At 41.9% G+C, this 22,467-nt stretch overlaps 1 protein-coding gene across 1 annotated transcript in view; it reads right to left on the bottom strand.

Annotated features, from left to right (window-relative positions):
• Positions 1 to 22,467, bottom strand: part of SLC30A8 (solute carrier family 30 member 8) — a 109,639-nt gene that overhangs the window by 58,219 nt on the left and 28,953 nt on the right. The window contains exon 2 of the mRNA XM_068672540.1: positions 9,578 to 9,699. Within this exon, the coding sequence (XP_068528641.1) occupies positions 9,578 to 9,699 (122 nt within the window). The remainder of the gene's footprint in view (positions 1 to 9,577; positions 9,700 to 22,467) is intronic.

Raw genomic sequence — 22,467 nt, 5'->3', positions numbered from 1 at the left:
ACATCCCCAGCCAGTTCAGCCTCAGTGCAGATGGTATCATCCCAAGGATGTTTATAGAGCATCAACAGACTTGGCTGTAAGAGTCATGAGGCTTGATACTTGCACAGATAAGCTGGAGAGATGAGAAACTGAGGGGGTGGGAGGGCCAGTTCACTGAGACCCCGCAGAGGAACATGAGCCAGACACTGGAGCAGCCAAGAAGAGGATGAGGAGGCTGAAGGCAGCTTTTCACTCCAGGAGTGATGCAGAAAACCAGAGGTCCCTGAACAGAGGTGAGAGTCCAGCCACGGTAAAAATGACCGTGATGGTATATATTGGCCATATAGCATTGTACACTGGAAAGTAGGAGAAAGAAAACTGAGGAAACCAGGACCAGAGAACTCACTCAGTGAAATAGCAGGTTGGTAATGTAGGATCCATCCAGTCCAACATGGACCCCAGCTTGTTCTCTGAGAGCCTAGCCTTTCTGAATGCTTAATGGCCTTGTCCTTTGAAGCAAGCACCCAAATTCCTCACCACATGCACAGGGAAGAGCACTCCACAGGTTTCAAAGGGAGATGCAATCTGCCTCAGACACGTACCTAAACTCCTTACTGACTTGGCCATTTACCCATAACTGACACAAATTCCCAGATATGTTGGCTCCAGGAGGGCCATGAGGGCTTGTGCCAAGAGCAACAGCGATCTGGGGCTGGGGGGCTGTGTCCCATCCCTCAGGGGTGGTGACTGACGGGGTTGGCAAGCTACATCAACGGAAGGTTTTCAGCGACCACCCTTCTCACATTTATTTGTGTCAGTGCTGTGAGCAGAGGATGCCCACACACAGTTAATTCACCTGTATGCTCTGACTGGAAAAGCTGCAGGTGAGTAATGGTTGGTATTAAAGCACAGAGGGCGAGGTGAGAGCCAGGCTTACCTCCCACGTACACCTCTGATAGCTGATATGTGACTTTGGCTGCTCCCAGAAGAAACCAAGAGATATAGCATACAAAACCTATCCAGGGCCATTTTCCTCTTTAGAAAAAAAAAATGTGTATTTGTACATATATGTATATGTATATATATGTGTGTGTGTGTGTGTGTATATACATACGTATATATGTCCCATTTCTCCTTTCCATTGGTTGTTTTTGTTTGTTTCTATTTGTTTATTTATTCTTTTTTTTTGGTGTGTGTATGGTGGTAGTGGTAGTGGTTTGTTTTTTAATCAGGCTTTACATCAAAATAATGCTTTCTGCCTAAAGCTTTGCACACACTCCTGAATACCATACAGGCATGTAGATTTGATGTGTATTTAGTCTTTGTGCTTTCCTGTCCATTTCCTCTCTGTATTTGCAGGACCATTTTTCTGTTAGGGAAGACAGGAATAGTTAACCATGTCCTCAGCCCTCCTGTGCTTTGTGAGACTCACCATCCTTCTTCTTGTCCCTTTACAGCTTATTCCCCTGCACCAGAAATCGCAGGCAAGAACAGTCTGTACCCTTTTTTTTGTAGCTCTCTCTGATCTCCTGCTGTTTTCCAATACCGTGGGTGTTGTTTTGCTTCCCAGGAAAGAAAAAAAGAAAAAAAGGCTTTTCTTCCTTTATCACCATTATTGTAAAAACTGCCAAGAAGTCCTTTGCGGACTGTAAAAGCTACAGCTTGTAGATGTCGAGTCTGGGCTTGCCATGGATAGTTATGAAGCACTTGTGAGTTTGTTTCAGAGTCCAGTTATTAGACAAGCACACTGTTTATTTTGTGCATATTTGTTAGGCTTTGCCAGTAGATAATTGCTGCTGATTAGGGCTCTGTTATCTTGTCTAAGGAAAGACTGAACAGGCCACAGGCCACAGATACACTCGTTGCCATTAAAAACTCAGCACAGGTTTCAGTTATTTATCACTGGGAGATAGCTTTTGACAAATAGGGGCTATCTTACTGCTAAAAGATAATCCAGTATTTTTTTAAACAGCTATATGTTAGTTAGCCCTATTGCACATGTCAATTATGCCCTGAAATTTTAGACTTTGTCATCACAGACATTTGCAGACCTTCAGGGGACCTGCTCCAACGAACCTCCCAGCCCAAGAGATAGCTGGCAGCAACAGTGCAGAGAGCTGCTGGTGGACAGGAGTGGGTTACCGGGTCACCCTCCTGCTGCGAGGTGAGATTGCAGATGGTGAAGGGTCCTGGAAGCTCGGCATTTGGGCTGATGGTGCAAGGGGATGTACACAAGAAAGACTGCATGATGCTCTGGGCAGGGGATGCTCAGGACTGCAGGCTCTCGGAGCAGACCTGTGCTGGCACTGCTAGCTCCAAGGGGAAGTGTCCTGGAGGGGAGAGGGCACAGGATAAGGTGACACCTGGAAGCGGTGCTGGGCTGGTCCCCGCTGCAGCAGCACACACCTCTAGGGAGCACAACCAGCTGGCAAAATGCACAGCCTTCCCCTGAGCCCAAAAGCAGCTTGATAGCTGGGTGAAGCGTTTTAACTCGGTGAGATTTGGCACCTGAGGGATGGCCATGGTTAAGGAAAGGTTGGACGTGGTGCTTAGGGACACGGTTTAGTGGGTGGTAGTGGTGGACCAGATGATCTCGGAGGTCCCTTCCACCCTTAACAGTGCTCTGATAAACCACAAATCACAGCCGCTCCCTGAAACTCTCATTTCCGAAGCGGGGAGGGAACAAAGCGGCAATTAACGGCCCCGCACTGCTCCTTCAGCCCCTGCCCGCAGTGCTGCCGGCTCTCCGGCACATCTCCCGGTCCCGGTGCCCGTCCCCGCGTCGCCATCCAGGCGACACCAGGTGGCAGCAGCGGCTCGCGGTTGGAAGGCAGCGGGCTCGCTTTGGCGCAGCGCGGCTCGCACGGCTGGCGCTTGGCCTTTAAAGGTGTTCTCCACTTCGTTTTCCAGCCATTTTGCGAAAAAGAGAGAAGAAAAAGGTCTTTTCTAAATTTTATGTATTTATTTTTTTTAACTCGCCCTCTGTATTTGAGTGTGTTGTTCGCTGGGGACAGACTGAGCATCATTTCCAGTCTCAGAGTCACTAATCCACTTAGAGCAACATAGTTAGCTATCAAATTAAAATTCCACTTGGGAAAGCTGCTCAGCCTCAAAACACAGCTATCAGGGGGATTTGCTGCTTTTCAGATACTATATGCAAGGTAAATGTGACTAAAATTCAAGGATGTGTTTCCAACGTGGAAGCAGAGAAACCATCGCCTCCTCAGCCCAGTGCCATTCTTCTGCCTGCTGGGCACGTGCCTCTGATTTAATCTTCTGATTTCAATTAGGCTTTTCTGATATTTCCAGCTGAATTGCTGTACCTGAGAAGAGCCACATCCCCAGACTTCAGTCCATGTTTTCATGCTCCTGCTTTCATACAATATTGCATTTCATCGAGGAACATTTTTCTAATTGGAAGGGCATGTGAAAATGTATTGTATCATGCAGCTATTTCCAGCACAAACAACGGAACTGTCTTGTAAAGTCTGAATAAATCTTTAGATCAAGTTCACCTCCTGAATGACCCATAGATCAGTGCTGAGCTCTGCTGTGGTATTCAATTATTTATTCATGATGTTTTCCCCACTCTCATGACAAAAGAAAGATTTAAAGAGCCATTATGGTGTTTATGGAAGTGTTAACCAATTAAAAGCTCAAGGTTGCATGCTATTTCTTCTGAGCAACAAAATAAAAAAAAAAAAAAATCTGGAGAATGATTGATACAGTTAATATATTTATTGGCATTAGTACATTCTCTTTTATTGCTGGGATCAGGGTGACATCATTCATCACAAAGACAGCATAATTGTCTTTGAATGTTATAAAAGGTGAAATTCATTCTCCTGGAAATTAAAGAGAACATTGCAAAGCTTCAGTAAAAAAAGGGGACTGAAAGATACAGATGATAAAATGTACTGGCTTTAAATTTCTGTCCATAAACCTGGAATAAAGCTACCGAGAATTAGGCTGAGATGAAGATTGTAATGCAATAACCCGAAATTAGTTTAGGCGTTCCTCTAATCTCGTTTTTCACGGTGTAGGACTATTCATCATAAGATCCGTTTTCCTTCATTGGCAGTATTTCAGCTGTCTACTCACTGAATGAAAACAGTAAAGAAGGAGTGAAGACACCAAATGAAATATACATTATTTGTTCTGGCAGAATTAGCTCACTGTCAGCAAAGCAAAGCAGACAGAGCAGCATCTTCTACCTGGTCTTTGCTCCCCTCACTCTGAATCACTCTGGTCTCTTTGGTCCCTTCTTCTTAAGCAAGCCTGGGTTTAGGAAAGAGCCTTGACTCCCTGATGAAATGTTACTCTTATGGGATTTTATCTTTGCATAGATTTTGCTTTTTTCTCCCTGGGTAATTTCTTATCTACAAAGAGACTTTGAAGACCTCTGTGCCATTCCTTTGAAGATCAGCCCTGCCACTCTTGCCAGCATCTAGTAAACCTCGCTCTGTGAGTCCGGACCAGGACCTCTGACAGTCCCTAAGAAATGAGATGCAAAAGGAAAGGGAAGAAGTATATAACCAAAAAAAAAAAAAAAGTTTCTTCTTTTTCTCTTCTTTTCCTGGACAAACCTGTCCATCCCTGTCTCCTGCTTTTACCTGGTGTGCTGTGGGAGTGTCATTTAACCAAGTCTCCCATGGGGAGGTGAGTTCCCATTGCTAGATGCTCAGCACCCTTTCCTGTGTTATAGATCAAGGTGGACATTCCTCGCTACTTAGATCTAGTCTTTTGAATTATACAATGGCTGTGTATGACTGGCTTAATCCAAGTGTGTTTAAAATTAGCCTTTAATCTTATGCAAGCCCCAATGTCCCCAAAAATGAACTTGTCAGTGCAAAGCAGACCACACTAAGCAGTATTAATTAACACCAGAAGAAAAAACACAAAGGATTCTCTTTGATCATTGCTTGAAGACTTTTTGTGCTTACCTCTAATTTTCTCTCCTGATTTGAAATAGCAAGTTTAGGTTATAGCTCTTTGTTAGAATAATAATTAAAACAATCTAGTCTGTGCATATACATTGTTTAGCTAAAGAACACTAATTATGTGCATATGTTAAGGGACTAATTGAGGTTGAACCTGCAAGGGAGCAGCCCTGATATTCTTCATGAGGCAAAAATTCCTATTAAACATGACAGTGTTAAGCCAAATCTGTAGTTTCCATTGTTACTCTCTTTTTCAAGGTCATTAAGAGATTCTTTAAGCCTGCTTCTGAGTTCTTCTGTCAAAGGATACAGCTTTTTCAAACATTTCTGTCAGGTTTTCTCTGCCCTGTGGGTTTTTAGAGAGACCAAAGGAGCTTCTTGATGGATACTCACTGCTGGGAGCCCTGAAGGGACAGGGACACTGCCTTACCACATCTCCAACACCCCAGCTAGAAATTGCAAGGGGTGCTACTGCCATTTCCCTTGGGAAATTCCCTTCAGCAATCCTCTGGGCTGGAACCGGGGCCAGGCAGGCCAGCTGGACGTTGTGGGCCCTTGCCACCGAGCAGATAAGGTGTCACAGCTGTGCCCAAAGGCTGTTCCCAGGTTTTTCTTTACATGTAAGTGAGATGTGTAAGAGGAGTATCACTGTGGGTGCACAGGAGAGGGTCATGGCATTTTATTTTCTTATGTAAAAAGCAAACAAGGGAGACAGCAAATCCTCAAAGCTAGAGGCAGCTCACCTGGAGCAATCCAAATAGAAATTGCCTGTGTCTATCCTGCATTAAATCCCAAATTTCAAGATGATGAGAAGGATCACATTGAATTCTCAAAAGATTGAGTCTTTTTTTTTTTCCCCATTTTTTGAAAACCCATAGTAATTCCATTGCCCAGTGCAGGTATTCCAGGGTTTAGCACACCCAGTTCCTGACTGAACAGGGGCTCTGCAGCTGTCCTACACAGGATAATGTTTGCAAGAGATAATCCTCACGTCTCGAGAAGCATTGCTGACAGAAGCCAGGGAGAAATGCTTTCTCCTTCTCCCACAGTAGCTGGAGTATTTCATAACCATCCAGATGCATTACAAGAACTTTATGTCTTTCTCTAAAACAAATGGTAGAAAGCATTGTCAGAGAAAGCCCAGGCAGATTGTATTTCTCCCCACCATATATCACTACGGTTAGCTGGAGATTAAATTTCTCTTTTGTATTTAGGCAATCTTCCTTTTATTTTCTTACTAATAGCAGCCAGAGGGAAAACACCATAAATCCTTTTATTACGTATGCACTGCACGAATACTTTGTACTTCTTCCACGCAGCACTACTTCTGCTGTCATTTAAATCAAAGGTTGGCCCCAGTGTTAGTTAACAGAGACAGTATCTGCACGATGGCCCTCCCCACGCTTGGTCGGTGATCACATCGCAGAAGAGAGGGCAGGAGGAGACAGGGTTACAAATACTGGCACTGCTTCATATCGACTATTTTACTGCCTCGGTGTTTGTGCTCAGTGCTTTGCAAGCTCCTGAAGATTTACATCCCAATCCATCCGAATCACTGTGCAAGGCTAAGTTAACCTTGACAAAGCCGTATCCCTCGGTCCTGAATTTAAAGTTAGAAAAATGGAGCTTGCTCTCACACAGCTTAGAGATTTCTCTTCCATATCTGCCACATTTAATGGCCAATAGAGAGACATGTTTCTTTCCGTAGAAATCACCAAGAGGAAGATGGACAAAATTAAACTAAATGCAGACATTGTAAGTGCTTTGGCTTCACTCAGAAAAGAACTGATTGGGATGTTTGAGTTGCAAACGCAAGAGCTCAGGTTTGGGTACAGTCTCTGACAGGGAATTGCTCATGTCCTATCAAACACAAAGTAGTCAGTCGGCTTTCTCTGCTTGCCTTCTGGCAGAAAAATATATGCCCACAGTTGATTTCATTATGAATTATTAATTATTCTCCAGTTCAGGCCACATACTGGCTGCTGCTTATATTAATTTCTGTAATTGTTTCAGTTCCCTAACACTTACTAGAAATGAATCTCAAATAACAATAACCATTTAATAACCGTTTATTACCAACAAAGTAGATTAATAACAAATTGGAGAGAAAGGAAACTTTATCTTCAGGGAGGTCCTAAGAAAGACCATCTCGTGGGACGCAAGTGTTTATAAAATTTAGGTCCTGGTGACAGTGGCCATTAAGTTATATTTATGTGCACACGTTTGCAGACAATGCTTGGTGCTACAGCACGGCGACATCTCTGTCAGGAGCCTCTAGGTGCTGCCACAGCACAAATAAAGAAGACCGAGTGGTGCTTTAATTCCCTTGTTTGGATGTCAGCAATCTTTGTTTTCAACCAACCTGGTGTTCTAGCAGGGTTTTAAACAAGAGAGGCAGTATTTTTCCTTTGCGATTCTTTGATCAACAGTTTAATTGCAATCATTTGTCAATAAAAAAAAAAAAAAAGTAAAAAAAAAAATCAATGCATTGATATCCATTCTGAAATGAGAAGCTACTTAAATACAGGTTTTATGGAAGTATCAGAGTATTTTTAAAAGTTACTGAAATGCTAAATCCCCTCTCCAGTCCACACAGATTTAGTCTCCTCTAATCCTGACAGGGGTCTCCCTCTCTCTCCCATGATTTCAAATGTTGATCAGCTACAAGGACTGGAAGCTGACAGAAATCTTTTATGTCTAGAATTTGGAGGCAGGTTTAATGCAGCTTTAAAAAAATTCTTCCAAATGTGTTCCATTTTTCATTTTCAGACCTCAGACTTCACAGAAAAGGAAATCTTGCCCTACCAGCAGTTCCCAAGGATTTTGTTTCCCATCCCACAGCCGGGACAAAGCAGCACATCTTCACCAATAGTGTCTTGATGTACATGGCTGAGGATCTGGTCCAAAAGCATTGCTCAGTATTCGGATGCAGATGTGCACCAGATCAAGAAGCTCCACACCCATCCTGGCCATCTTTGCTGAGGCTGGTCCCCACAATCTCATACATATGCACACTAAAATCTGTAGGAATTATTATACATATATATATATATATATTTAAATCCTCATTTACATATACACCAGTCATAAGTAAAACTCTAGCAGCAAAGCCTCAGAGATGCTAAGGCCGCGTGACTCACAGCATGAGATTTTCCAGCCTGACCCCTTGGGTGTCATTTCACAGTGCCTTTCCCTGAGCCCGGTAGGCTAACTTTCAGAAGGTGTCCCACAACAAGCTTGAAGATTCACGTGGGAAAGGCCCGTCGCTTCCTCCAGCCTTGCAGCGACAGCTACGCCCCATCTCTGATATTATTTATGCTCTGGCAGAAGGATGAGGGGCGCCTTGTTTCTAATTTGAATTCGTCTGCCTCCTGGTGAAACCCCTCTCTGTGAGATTTAAGAGTCCTTTAGAGCCTGCTGTGGGAATGGGTGTAAATTATGCCTTGAATAGAAATTAACTTCGGCAGCTACTGAAGTGCTGAAATTGCTCCCCTTCCCGTTGGAGCTGCTGTGTCTGAGGGGAGAAGGGGTTTGGTTGGCAGCTGAGGCCACAAACTGCCCATGCAAAGGCTGGCAGGAGAGAAAACTCATTTTATAATATAAGGCTACTCAGTTCTCATGTCTACTAATACTAGGAATATTATTAGTAGATAAAATTAGTCTTATGACTATACAATTTTTAAAAATAAATAAATAAATTCTTCTCCCACCCTTCACTGCCAAACCTAGAGAAACCTGTTGCAACTCCTCACTTATCTTTATCAGCCTAACCACAATGTGTCCATGCAGAAGATAAATGCTGTTATTATTTAAAATTCCCAGTGCCAGCTCCCAAATTGCTGACAAGTCACTAATCCCAAGAAAATGTATGGTAGGTAATTACAAGTGAAGCATGCTGAAGCCATCCAGTAGATTGCAATCAACAAGATTCACCGAATGAACACCTTGTTCCTCGCTGCTAAGGAGACAGGTTGCTCTCCGACCCTTTCTCCTCCCCTCACTGGAAGCTGGCATGACAGCCAGCACAAAATAAAACAAATGAACAAATGAGGCTTTAGCCCCAGAGGTAAATAAATACATCATCTTTCAGAGGTGAGAACTTGGAGACATGCATTTCCACTTGTTTCAGAGCTGTCCCACTGACCAGGGAGGGTTTTTTGCTCATTTAACTATGCTTGAACTGAATATTAAACAAACCAAACTGGCAGCAGAGAATGTGGGGAGAAGGAAAAAGGACCAGAAATGAACCCAACATCTCTGCTTTGTCTCCCTAAAACCATTCCAAGAAAGTGCACAGCTACAATGGGCAGTCAGCCCTGAGGAAAACAGTGGTCCTAATGGAGTTCATTGATTGCCAAAGAGGCTGACTTTAGTGGGTTCTGGTAAATACCTCATTTCTTAAGAACGATGCCTGGAGGCAACAGATAGATCCCAGCCTTCCCTGCTCCCATTTATCAGGTTTGCAGGCCTGCAGAGCTCTCCAATTGCTGCCTGAGACCAGTGCATGGGGCAGGCAGCATAGCTCAACTTGCTGGGAGACTGTGTGGCTTCAGAGGACAGGAGCCATCACTGGGAGCCTGAGAGGAAACACCTTATCTCCAGGATCTGCAAGACGCCCCTGGAGTGTGGGCTGACATGCCACAGCCCCCATAGCTCACCTTGGAGAGGGAGGTGGGGGGACGATGCCGTTCCTCTTTGTTTGATGTCCAGTATCTCCTTGTTGTGGTGAGATGATCTCAGAGAAACAGAACGGAGCAGATCCCACAGCTCCATGTGGGACCTTGGGAAGGAAACAAATAGGGCATCAGGGTTGTCATCATGCCAGTGGGGTGCTCTTTGTTATTTTGAGCTATTTAGTGACACACAGTCATGGTTAGGAAGGAGGGAAAAAGGGCTATGAATAGCCTAACAGTACACCCCAAAACTCTGATTCTTGAATTTCCCTTCTGGGGGTAATATCTAAGCTGGTGGTGACACCTAGGCATGATGTTTGGTTTGGGGGATTGCAGAGGAAGAAAGATCTAAGGTCATTTAACCAAGAGTGCAAGGAGCAGCAGCTTGTTGAGGCTTTGTGTCAGCCCAGACCCACAGAAACAGGAGCAGTGCCACGGTGTGCAGAGCAGCCCTGCGCCTTGGCTGCCTCCTTCCTGAGGTCTTTTGTACATGACAACAGGTCTATCATGGAAAACATCTTTTTTTTTTCTTTTTCTTTTTTTTTTTTCTTTTTTTTTTTGAGGCTGGTTTCATTTGTTTAAACAAGGCCATTAGAAGCAGCAGATGGGTGTTGATCACACCTGACGTGCTTTGGGGAAGTAAATTTCACTGCACTGTTTGCATGAAGTGAAGACAGCATTTATTAACTCAGCTGAACCACTTAACCCAGGGGGAGCTGCATTGCCAGAGATGCCATAAATCGCAGGGAATGGGAGCAAAAACACTGGAGTTACTGTGTTCCCATTGTATACTGCAAATGAAACAGAGCTGCATAATCCTCCTAACCATAACCAACCATTTCCCCAGCAAAGTGTGGTCTTGCTAGATTTCTAATTGCAAAGGGAAGAAGGCAGGGATTCAATCATGTTTATATCTAGCACTCTTTCTCTTAGGAAAATCAATATGATTTCCAGGCACATTCACAATTTAGACTTAAATGATTTTCAGTAAAATATTTCACACAGATTGTTATAGAGAGATATAGCTGCAAAGGATTTCATTCCAAATTAGTTCATGGGTGCTCTGTAAAGAAAAATATTCAGGTTTTGCTCTTCAGCCTCAGATAGGTTTTCCTGCTTATCCAAAACTAACAACTGCTGCATGTGGAACAAAAAGCATCCTTTGGTTGGAGCAAAGGCTTTTTCAGGTATTGCTATTTCATTTCTACACACTTCTATTATTATCCCACTTTTTATTAATTCTCTCTCCTACCCCAATAACACTCTCCGCTCTGTATCATACAAGCTGTTTCTTTCTCAAATGGTTTATATCCAAATAAATATAAAATGCACTGAAAAAAAAATCATAAAAATGAAGCTTTACTTGTGAGAAGCTTTTGGGGTGAGAAAGATTTGTTCTATTTTTGTTCTATTTAGATGCAGACATATCTCTCAGCATAGACATAAAAACATTTCCCCTGACATTTATATATATATATATATATATATATTTTTTTTTTTCCTTTAACGTTATGGAACACTAAATAAGGCAAACCAACAACTTTGTGACCTGGAGTTCTGAGGTCTTTCTCCATCAAAATGGACAAAAAGGAGTGATGGCAGCTAGGGAATTGAAGAGCAAGACCAGCATGTCATTACTGACAAAGAATATCTGTAGAATAGGAGGGAAAAGACAGGGAAAAACTATGCTGCCCCGATGAAAGGAAAAGAAGTGGAATATAACAGAGTGTGCAGAGGAAGTTAATATCCATGGAGATGAGTGATATGTTTAGACTGACAGCCGAGAAAGACAGTTTTGACAGACACACATTAGATGAATTAGTGTAGGATGATGCAAGTATATATGAGATTTTTTTAACCTTCTCTTTTCACTTCCACTATTTTTCAGCTAAACATAATATTCCTTTACACAACATTTACAGTCCTAACTTAGTTGAACAAGACTTCCACCAGGCTCTGGAGGCTGGGGCAGGTGGGGAGTTAGAAGCTATTTTCTTAGCTTGGCAGTAAACAGATTTGCATTGCTGTTTCTAAAGACAGGATGGATTTGTTTTCAAACCCGTGAAATATGATAGCAGTAGCAAACATCTTAGTGTTTTTTGGAGGATTTTTGTGTAAGCTTGATGACTTGCAGGATTTCCAGCCTCTTCTGGGCTTAGCAAAGTGTGCTTAGCATGCTGCATGAATGATCTCTTTTGAAGTTCAAAAAAATTGGCAGTTCAGCTACAAATTTGCGAATAATTTAGGGAAATTTTCCAAGAGAAGGCTGCCTGCTGAGTCCTTGGAGACTCTGCAATGATCGTACTGAGCAACACGGGCACCAGATAGGCATGAGACCATTCATGAGGCCTTGTGAATACCCTTAAGTTCATCTTCAAGACTTCAAAAATGGATGAATTTATCAAATTTCTTAAAATCTGATGGTCTCAATACAGTAGTTATCCTTACAAAGAGTCACACTAGCATCACCAGAAAAGTTTGGTACTGCTCAGTGTAGTATAGAGTGCTGACTTGAATTCTGAAACCTAGAGAAATCTTCACAAATAGTTTTTCCGAAGACAGAAGTACTTAAATTCATATGGCGTGAAGTCAAAAATCATGCCCTTTTTCTTGGGCCAAGTGCTGGAATTTTGTCTAATAGAAGATAGATTTATCATGGTGAAATGGTAAAATTTACCTTGTGTTGGTGAGGAGAAAGATCCAGGATGAATTCTACAAAATGCCTTCTTTTTTAAATAGGGCCCCTGAGATTCAGGAAGCATCCCTGGTGGAGATATATTTACTGTGACAGGTGCTTGTTGCACTTGTCACCTTCCTTGTGTCCCCAGACATCCGCAGGCCTCCTGTGCCAGCACTCGTTGGATTCCTGCATGTGTTCATACATCAACCAAACTGGATGACACAGAAAGCCTTCCCAAAGCAAGGGCTTCTGTATGGCTCCAGAGAAAGGCAAGGGTGTAATAGCTGGAAATCATTACAATTATGCCTTCTAGAGGTTCTTAAAGTCAAAACCTTCCCTGAAACGTAATGACATGTTTTACTTGGACCGAGAACAGAAACAGAAATAGAGCTATACATCAATTTGTACAACATTACGCCCATTTAATTGAATTAATTTAGAGGTAGAAATATGACAGGATGCTGCGCATCCAGCTATAGAGGGCACAGCTGCTGCATGCAGAGCAGAGCATGCTGCAGCGCTGCTCGGCCCACCCCATGGGCTGCTCCAGGATCACAGACCCCACTGTCTTCACTCTGCCCTGGGCTGGAATTGCCTCCCAGTGAAGGTAGAGATGTGCAGTCATCCCCACCAGCACCACCGTGATTGCAGCCTGTAGCTTTCCTCTACATCTCAGACAGTCCCTTGGCACCATCCTCAGCCCCACTTCTCAATGTCTACATCCGAGCTGTCTGAAACTAGGCTTCTGTCTTTGTGTTTTCCTGAAGGCACGTCTCCTAACTGCTCCAGATGTTTACAGACCAGCACGGCTGAGGAGATGGCTGCTCCCCTCAGGAGACAGCTCGCTGCCTAGAGCTGGGAAGCACCCGCCGGAGCCCCCCAGGTGCAGCCTGCTCCATCTTCCTCCGCTGTGCCGTACAAGCTGCTCAATGCTCACGGTGTCTTTCCCGTCCCGAGGCACGGCCAACTCACAAATATGTAGCACGAGGAAAATTAAATTGAATTTAATAGCTAACTAAGTATCACCGTGGGCATTTTCTGATTGTGTTGTGCTGGGAGAGGGACAGCTGCTGCCTTGTGCCATGTAATCTCCTGTGTTGAATACAGCTCCAGCCCCTTGAACGATCAATGGCAGACCTGAAGCTTGGCTTTCCAAAGACTGTTGTCATATACTTCTTCTATTTAGCTGATGTAAGAGTGAATAGACTCCTGCACCTTTGACTCAGTGATCCTGAGCACCTCTCTTTGCATGCAGTAAAAGAGTGAGTAGATATTTTTTAAAAGTCCTTCAAGATTTTAAGAAGCGTCAAAATTTGACTTCTGCTTTTAAATGCCTGTGGTATATTTAATTTTTTCCCTCCTGGTAAGTGAAAGATTTTTTTAATGTTAGAGTTGTTCTTCCTGCAGTTTTAATGTCGATACAGTTCTTTATTTTTCTCTTTCTGTTGCAGATACAGATAAAGCCTGCAAATAAAACATTATCTGTAACAGTTTTATACATTTGGCAGTGGAGCTCTAGGAGGAAACAGATAAAGAATTTAAAATAAGGAGCACACTGTAAAAATTAATGCTTTTCGCTTGAGTACAATAAATTACAGATTAGATTAACGTAAAAACTCCCATTCCCATCCAATAAAGTCATAAACCCAGAGAGCAATTGGCCCATTACAGTTTGGTCTCAGGACCATGACGTTTTGAAAGTTCAAAGTCAGACAAAGACCCCAGTCCAGTACATTTCCTATACTTCTGTATTTCAGAAACAAGATAAAGGACCTTAAAATCTGGATGTTACAGTCCTGATAGATCTCTTTCCTGTGGACACACAAAACACAAAGATTGTGATGTTCTCCTAAGACAGTAAGCACCAGCTGCAGGCTTGGAGCTTTCCCATGTAGATCCTGTTGGTCTTCTGCCTTCTGTAGGGGAAGGAAGGGAAAGCCTGAAGTATTTGTCTCACGACCACTACCTCAAAATACCCCACTACTTTGACTCCACTACCCAAAGCTTTCATCTGCCTTTAAAACCCTTGTGCAAAACCGTACCATGGCATCTTCACCAGTATTGAGCATTTGTGGGAATTTTCCTTTGGAAGTCCCTTTTCATTAGCTCAACCATCTTCTGTTCATGTCACCTCTTCTCAGATCTTTTCCAGCTTTCCTTTACCTTGCTTAGATTGAACCACATCTGTTCTCTCATTTTTCCAAATTCTAGGCATGTAAGAGAAAGTTTTTGCACCATGTTTCTTCATTCCTTCTTTTCTGCTAGTATTTTTCCATAGCTTTAATGTTATCTCAAGCAAGCAAACTTTTGAGACCTGCTGTGTGTTTTTTTTTTGAGACCTGCTGTTTTCCTCTGCTGCATCTCTCCCACAGTTCTACAGTGCTTGCACTTGAATCACAGATTATTCAGGTTAAGGTTCTCTGTTTTTTATGTCAGTCTTTCCAAGCTAAATCTGGAGATATAGGCTCTGTTAGGAAACTGCTGATTCCACGTTCACTGAGCCCACACATCTCAGCTTGTAGGGTTTTCTCTTAGGCAAGGGCATTGGAAGCTGTGGTTCCCAGCTAACATTGGTGTGTTAGCACACAAAATCTGCTTGCAAAATTAGATTTTATAGCAAAACCCTGCTTGCAATTTTCTTTCTTTTGGGGAGACAACTTTACTGGTGGCCACACCCTGAAGGCTCTGTTATTATATTAAAGTCCAATAGTAATAAGGTGCTTTTAGTAAAAAACAGTGTTATGGTATTTGTAGGTATGAAACTTCCATAAACTCACCAGACCTCATAAATTCATCACACCCAGATTTTCCAAAGTGTCACACTGAGCATTCAGGACCATCTATGATCCTGTGGTGTCTTTTTGCCCAACAAGCACAAATATTCTGCTTGCTGAATAGGACCCTAACGTGCAAGCTGAAGCTTAATGACTACACTGCAGCGGAGCAGCACAAGTGGCTGCATTTTAATTGCCTCCTATTCAGGCAATGGCACAAAGTAATGAAGTGCTTGGATTCTGGCCATAACTCCAGTCTTCTGTGCAGTTCTGTCCTCAGAACTAGATAGCAGATCACAGAAAATGATCCTCACTTTACATCTTTTAAAAAGACTTGCAGTTACTGTTTTAGGACAGGGCTACTTTCCGGGGAAAAGATTCAGATTTCTGGGGGTGCTCAAGGCACAATGAATTGATGAAATATCACCTGCACCTGCAGACACTGCTTCTGTGCACACATTTCATGAACCTGGTGATTACCTACCCATACATGAAAAAGACGCTTTCACCTTTCTTCTTTCTTTTCCACACTTTACATCTCACTCTTTGACACATTCTATACACCTGTGTCTTTCTGTATACCTGTACCTTTCAGTGATATTTTGCAATATCCTTTGCAGAGGTTTCACAGGGTGAAAAGCATCCATCTCCACATACCTGCTCTGACAGGGTGCTCAGCTACCAGGACAGCTGTCAGGCAGTGTTTCCTCTTTTCTGGCTTTCAGCAAAAGATACCTTTCTCTGCAGAAGGTCAAATTCTCTGGTCCTGGCCCTGTTTGACCTGGAGAGCTGTCCCAGTGTTCCTGTGCCTGCAGGCACTGGGGAGATTTCTCTGGTGCTGTAACCTGACTTCTCAGGCAACAAATTATGTGAGTCGAGAACTTGAGTCTACAGCACAAAAAAAAAAGGAAGTACAGATCTAACATAAATCTGAGTTATTAATTAAACCTCATACTGGCCATGGGAAGCAAGTGGTTATTAACTTAACGGAGGGATGGGGAAATTAAGGGAGTCTCCTAAGGTCATACTGTGGAAGAGATTAATGAATAATCTCACAGCTCAGGACTGAGCTCTCATTTCCAGACTATTCTTGCCTCTTATGATATGTAATAGAGCAGCACCAGAATTACAGTGTAGAGTTCTATTAATAATTACTAGTCAAAAGTATGGCACATCTAGCAATAACAGCTGCAGGAAAATTTAATATTTCCTTTTTAATGTATTTCCTTCTGTACTGTAGTGTTTGATATTAATTAAAAGAGACCCCTGAGCAGTTCAGAATAATAAAAACCTCAGTCAGTCATAGCTGAGAATATGCTAAAACTTTGTGTGTTAAACTTTCAGGCATCGCTTTTGGTTTAGATTGAGGGTGTGCTCTGTTTCTTGTTGGCCTGGTTTTAAAATTCACATTTCCTGGAAAATCAGCTAAATCACCTGAGGGGTCTCAAATCCAACCAAAAAGTGTATAAATTCTCCAAGCTTTGCTGTCTTATTATTTTTGAATTCCCTATCAAGTAATTTATATGGAGCTTTACCTTTATTATAGTTCACTGATGCAAGTAATTTCAAAGCTTTTTAGCAAAATAAACCTCTAGTGAAAAATATTATTGTTTAATAACTAATGTAAAAAAAAAAAGAAAGGAAAAAAAAAAAAGAAAGGAAAAAAAAAAAAGACAGAAGTATTTTAGCATCATTATAAATTGTGAGTAAATTTTATAGTTCTGCTGAAGTGAAAATAATAGTACAGCCCTCTGGTCCCAGGCCTGTCAACAGCCACAGCTGTCAAGTGACAGGGAAGGTTGTCTGCTATGAGACCTCATGAATCTTGATAGGACTGGTCAGTCAGAAAGATGCAGTGCCTTCTTTATCATAATCAACTTTGGACTTGATGCAAAGTCAATGCAGAGCTCTGGTCTGTGCTGGGGGCCTCTAGGATGAGCAAACTTTCTGATGACCATCATCTCAGAGCCAGATTGACTTTCCTCATTTGCGATCCATTCTGAACCAAAAGGTTCTCTAACTCAGACAAACTTTCCCATCTGCCCTTCTCCCAGTCCCATCCCTCTCGTTGCCCAGCGTGGTCTCATTTCACAGATTCAGCGTGTCCAGAAAATCTCCTAAATGTGTGGTGCTCATTACAGTGCAATTGCTTTGGGAGATCTGTCAGTCAGCTCTGGCCCATCAACGCAACCTCTTGTGATGCTCAAGAGTTGACTGCTGTTCCTTCTCCTCCTCACTGGCTTCCAATAACCTCCAGCCTCAAGGCAAGAACATTCATGCAGTTACAACTGCGTTGCCCACAGAAGTACACTCAGGTTGGCCTGCACTAGGAGGCTAACATCAGCTCAACATCACTGATTGCATCAACAGCTTATATCTCCTTATATCAGCTTATGCTGATCCTTTACAATAGGGAAGATACCACAGCTCTTTAAGAGGGGTACTTTGAGGAAGTTTAAAAGAGATCAACAGAGAAGAGTTTAAAAATTGTACCACTATGCCAAATGTACGGTGATAGAGAGATAACAGCTAAAGCGATGATTGAATTCCAAACTCCACCTGATTTCAAATGAGATTCAGTCACATTTTTCACACAAATGTGCTGCTCTGACAGAATGGAGCAGAACTTCCAAAATTTAGGATGATTTTTCATTCTAGATACTAAGACTACACAAAGTAATTCTGTGTACTCATTCAGTCAGCTCTACTCATTACTGTCAAAGACTTTGAGACAGTGTATATGACACTGACCCAATAAATGAGTTCCTCTGACACCACTGAAATAAATTCTCTTATCTGGAAATTCACTTGGATCAAGTATTGTTGAGATAGCTTTGTGCTGGCATCCACGACCCAAAGCAAGAGCCCAGTGACAGGGTGGCAGCAAACTCACAGGGTAACACAGCCAACACTCTTCCAGCTCTGAGGGGAATTGCCCTGTCAACCTGTTTTCAGGAGCACTCTTTCATGAGTTCCTTCCTTGTTAGGCCACGTACAGAAGCAATTCAGTGCCATGAGATATACAGTCATCCATATATATATATATATATATATATACACACCTACACGCATATATATGTGTATAAAATCAATAGCACATCAGTTATAGTGCTGCACATCTCAAATCAGCAATCTCACTCCGTTGCATAACATTCTCACTCCAAACCATAAAGCTGTCAAAAGCCTAAAAATCACCATTTTTAACTTTCTTCTATTTTTAGACATACAATGACAGGCATAATTCACACAGGCACAGCCTAAAAGAAGAAATACAATACCACATTTTCCATAGCCAGCCAATACATCAGAGAATTTACTCTGGAGATCAATATATATTTCCATAGGACACTGACATCCATCCCCAAATATACATGATGGAAAAAAAAAAAAAAAAAAAAAAGAATTATTGCAATTTACACAAGCAGCAGGTGTTCAGAATAATGATATTTGTATTTCTTACTAGGTGATACTTAGTTCCTGGCAAAAGGTGCTTCTCTTTGGGTTGGACCCATTTTGATTTACATTTTCAGAACACTTTCAATACATTAAACAATCTAAGTTAATTAAAGAAGACTAGGACCATGACATTATTAAGTACCAATTACACTCCCATCAGTAGAAGTGAATGACCCTCTGGTCTTCTGGGGGACTTCCAGCACTGCTCCCAGGAAAGTATTAGAATGGATCACACCTGGGGTCAGAATGGCTCCTGTTCTCCCTTCTGACTCTGCCCCCTAGCAGAGGCATACCTCGTAGCTCCTGAGGTACAGAAATTAGTTTTTAAGAACGTAATCCCAACACAGTAAGATCCTGATCCAAATTCAGATGAAATTATACTTCTGGAAACAGATTTTTTTTTTAAATCTTACCATATTCTCCAAAACTGTTTTTTTTTCTTTTTTTTTTTTTTTTTTTTTTGTTTGTTTTTTTTGTTTTTTAAATGACCGCATTTAGGTCCTGTCAAAGGAAATGAAAATGCCTGTCATACACCAGCTTTAATGGCCATTTACTGTTCAGTTGCTATGCTGAAATCACTTCTCTCTAGCTAAAACATTGTCCTGGCAATGTGACTAAGAAGCCTTTTTCCACTGTTGGGTTCTCAATACTAACATTGACTTTGTGGTGTGGGTTTTGTCCTCTAGTAGGTCAGAGGAAGACCCCTAATTATTACATATGAGTCACTGAATCTAACCATTTCCAGTTTGTGCATAATTCTTTAGACATAATTTATACTTGAGAGAAAACAGGAAGATTTCCAATTCCCATCTCAGTTCCACCAGATACACAATTGCCCAAATGTATTAGACCTCTGAGAAAAAGATTAGCTTAAAACAGAGATTAATAGTTTCTGGAGACATAAAGCCCCCTTTTTTTCAGGATGATTTCATCAGTAACTCATTCCAATACTTAAGTCTTTTTCCCAAGCAGACCAGCTGCACCAATCCGTTTCCAAGATAGACCCTACCCACAAACATGTGATGAACTAAAAAATTGAAGTGTTTTTTGCTAGTGATTTGAATTTTCACTTACTATTGCTCATGAAACTTAAAGTGAACTCCAGAGACTTCACTTAAATAAATCTAAAAACACAGAAGTTGTAGATATAAATAAAAGTGAGAGGTAACTACACAGCAATGCCAAACTGAGCTGTTTATGGACCTGAAATAGTCTGCACTATAGCAGAGAAGCACTCCTTGAACTAAGCTTTATTCATATATGCATCCATTTCTGAGATGGTTCATGAGGCCAGGAGAAGAGACAGAAGACCCATGGGAGAGGTACTTCACCCCAGAGTGGCAACTGTAGAGGAGGTAGGATACCCAAGTAAGCCCTGTTTAAGCAACGTATGGACATCCTTCATCTGTTAGTGGATGAACATGAGTTATTTTTCCATGCTCCCTCCAATCCATGTTTCCACTGCTGAAGACAAAATCCCATTAGTTTTTAATCTCTACATCACTTTCCACCCTCTGCCATTAACATAATTGAGAAAAGAAATGATTGAAGAGATACGATGCATAGCCAAAAATTTCTCATCTTTGAGGTCTACTGTGAATGATTCATTCCTGTATCTCATTTGAGCCCTAGGACTCTGTCAGCATTCAAACATGCACGGCAGCTGAAAAATCAATAGTCTTCTACCCAGGAGTAAGTCTCTTCTCATATCCTGTGCTGATGTGTTCTGTAACCTCTGACAAGACCACTTTCCTCTTTGGCTCCTGCTCTGTCTACCGGCAAAAATGTATGCAATAGCAGCCTAAAGAGTGCAATATCAATCCCCAAATGCAGGGGAGCTGAAACTCCTCTCCACTGAGCACTTTCCTGCACTTCCTCCACCCTCTGGGGCTTCCAGCAGCAGCAGATGAGATGTACTCGCCTCCTTTGGCCATCCTACCCTTGCCCATCTTGGCCAACGCTTTCTCTGGAGAGCCTCATGAGCTCCCCAGGGCATCACAAGTCAGCTGTGGAACAAGTTGTGGCAGCTGTCTTCCTGTCTTGATCCCCTTTCCCTACAAAGCCCCATCCAAGCTGTACAAGCCGTGCAGGCATTTGCCAGCACAAAACCCGCTGTAGAGCTAACCAGGGCCTATGCTCATATTATCACAACAATTTAGAGCCCCAATTTGTATGTAAGTATATGGGTAACTTACTGGCTTCTTAGTCATGGTATTTCTGAGAACTGTGACAATTGCATTAAAAAAATGGGAACATTTACATGGATCCCTATGCAATATCATAAACCAGGCTTCTACCAGACAGTACTGTTTCTTAATCTCTAACAGTTAGCACCCATACTGTTTGGGATGCAAGAGATCTAATTTGTCACCCTTATGGTTTCGAGCAACAGCAGGGTAAGAGCAGCCATTTTAATTAAAAGTTTATATGCAAACATATCTCACCATTTCTGCACGTCAAATGGTTCTCCTCACCCTGTGGATTTCCCTGCTGCTGGTCAGAACAAAATGCTTGCCTTTGCAAAATTGTACATTTTGTCAAAACACTGCAGGAAAACAGCAGTGATTTTCACAGCTTCATCCTGGGCTTCTGTGGAAGCAAATTTCTTCATTCCATGGATGATTCTGTCTGGGGTTGAGGCTTCTATATCTTCACATTTTGCAATTGCTTAGAAACAAAGACTGTTTTCTTCTGCATCCATGCCTAGTACGTTCAGGCCTAGTACAACAGATATCTCAATATTAACATACTGAAAAAGAAAATATGAAAAATCTTGGAAATATTTTCTTTTTGAATCGTTTTACAATATAATGGCATATAGTGAAAGAAAATATACAAAGCCATAATTGCACAAGCTATGCTAATTATCAAATAATTTGAGAAATAATACAAATAAATAAATGCCTGGTTTAAATGCTGTGGGTATGTCTGTTGAGTTTCTTTTATATTTCTTCTTTTTTCTATTATTTTTTTTCCCTTATACTAATTTCCATTTCTGGTTCTTCCCTTCCCCTTGCAGCTCTCTAAGATGGACTATTGTCTCTTCTTACTGTGTGGCTACCTAAACCACATTCTCAGCAGGCAGCTGCTATAATTGCATATGTAAATTCTTTCCATAAACTAAAAGAAGAAAAAAAAAAAGAAACAACAACAACAACAAAAAACAGTTTAGAATGTTTTTCTTCATAGCAGCGCATTGCAGTAGATGAGACTGAGACCGTCTATCCCTTGTATCAGTCTGTTCAATGTAAATTCATTACTGTGTTTTGGTTTAGCACAGATTAAGCCCACTGAGTATAGTTTGCTGCAAGCATATTTAAGAAAACCTCAACATCTCCATAAAACCCTCTGATTTTGTGCTGATGTGGGAACTGATGATACTAGCTCAGTGGGAATCTTTATTGTAAGAAGTACTTTTGAGAAGCTTTTTAGTTGCAGGGTAGGGTATTGTGTTTCACTGAGTTTCAAACATTAAATCACAGAATCACAGAATCATTAAGATAGGAAAAGAACTCCAAGATCATCTGGTCCAACCATCCTCCTACCACCAATGTCACCCACAGAACCATGTCCCCAAGCACCACGTCCAACCTTTCATTAAGCACCCCCATGGGACGGTGACTCCACCACCTCCCTGGGCAACCCATCCCAGTGCCTGACTGCTCTTTCTGAGAAGAAATGTCTCCTCATTTCCAACCTGAACCTCCCCTGGTAGAGCTTGAGGCCATTCCCTCTAGTCCTATCACCAGTTACACGTGAGAAGAGGCTGACCCCCAGCTCCCCACACCTTCCTTAAATTGCTAACAGCTAAGAGAAGAGGAAAGATACCTGTTTACAAAGCTTGTACAGAGTTGAAAGAATGTATTTGAAAATCAGTGTATATAATTCTAGACTCCATAAGGATGAAGAAGCAGACAACAGAGAGGAGAAAAATTGGGGGAATCTAGCAGCAGCCTTCCTTCCAG

Source organism: Anas acuta, chromosome 2 (genome assembly GCF_963932015.1).
Source record: "Anas acuta chromosome 2, bAnaAcu1.1, whole genome shotgun sequence".
Classification (NCBI taxonomy): Eukaryota; Metazoa; Chordata; class Aves; order Anseriformes; family Anatidae; genus Anas; species Anas acuta.
This window is presented reverse-complemented; position numbering and strand designations above follow the sequence as displayed.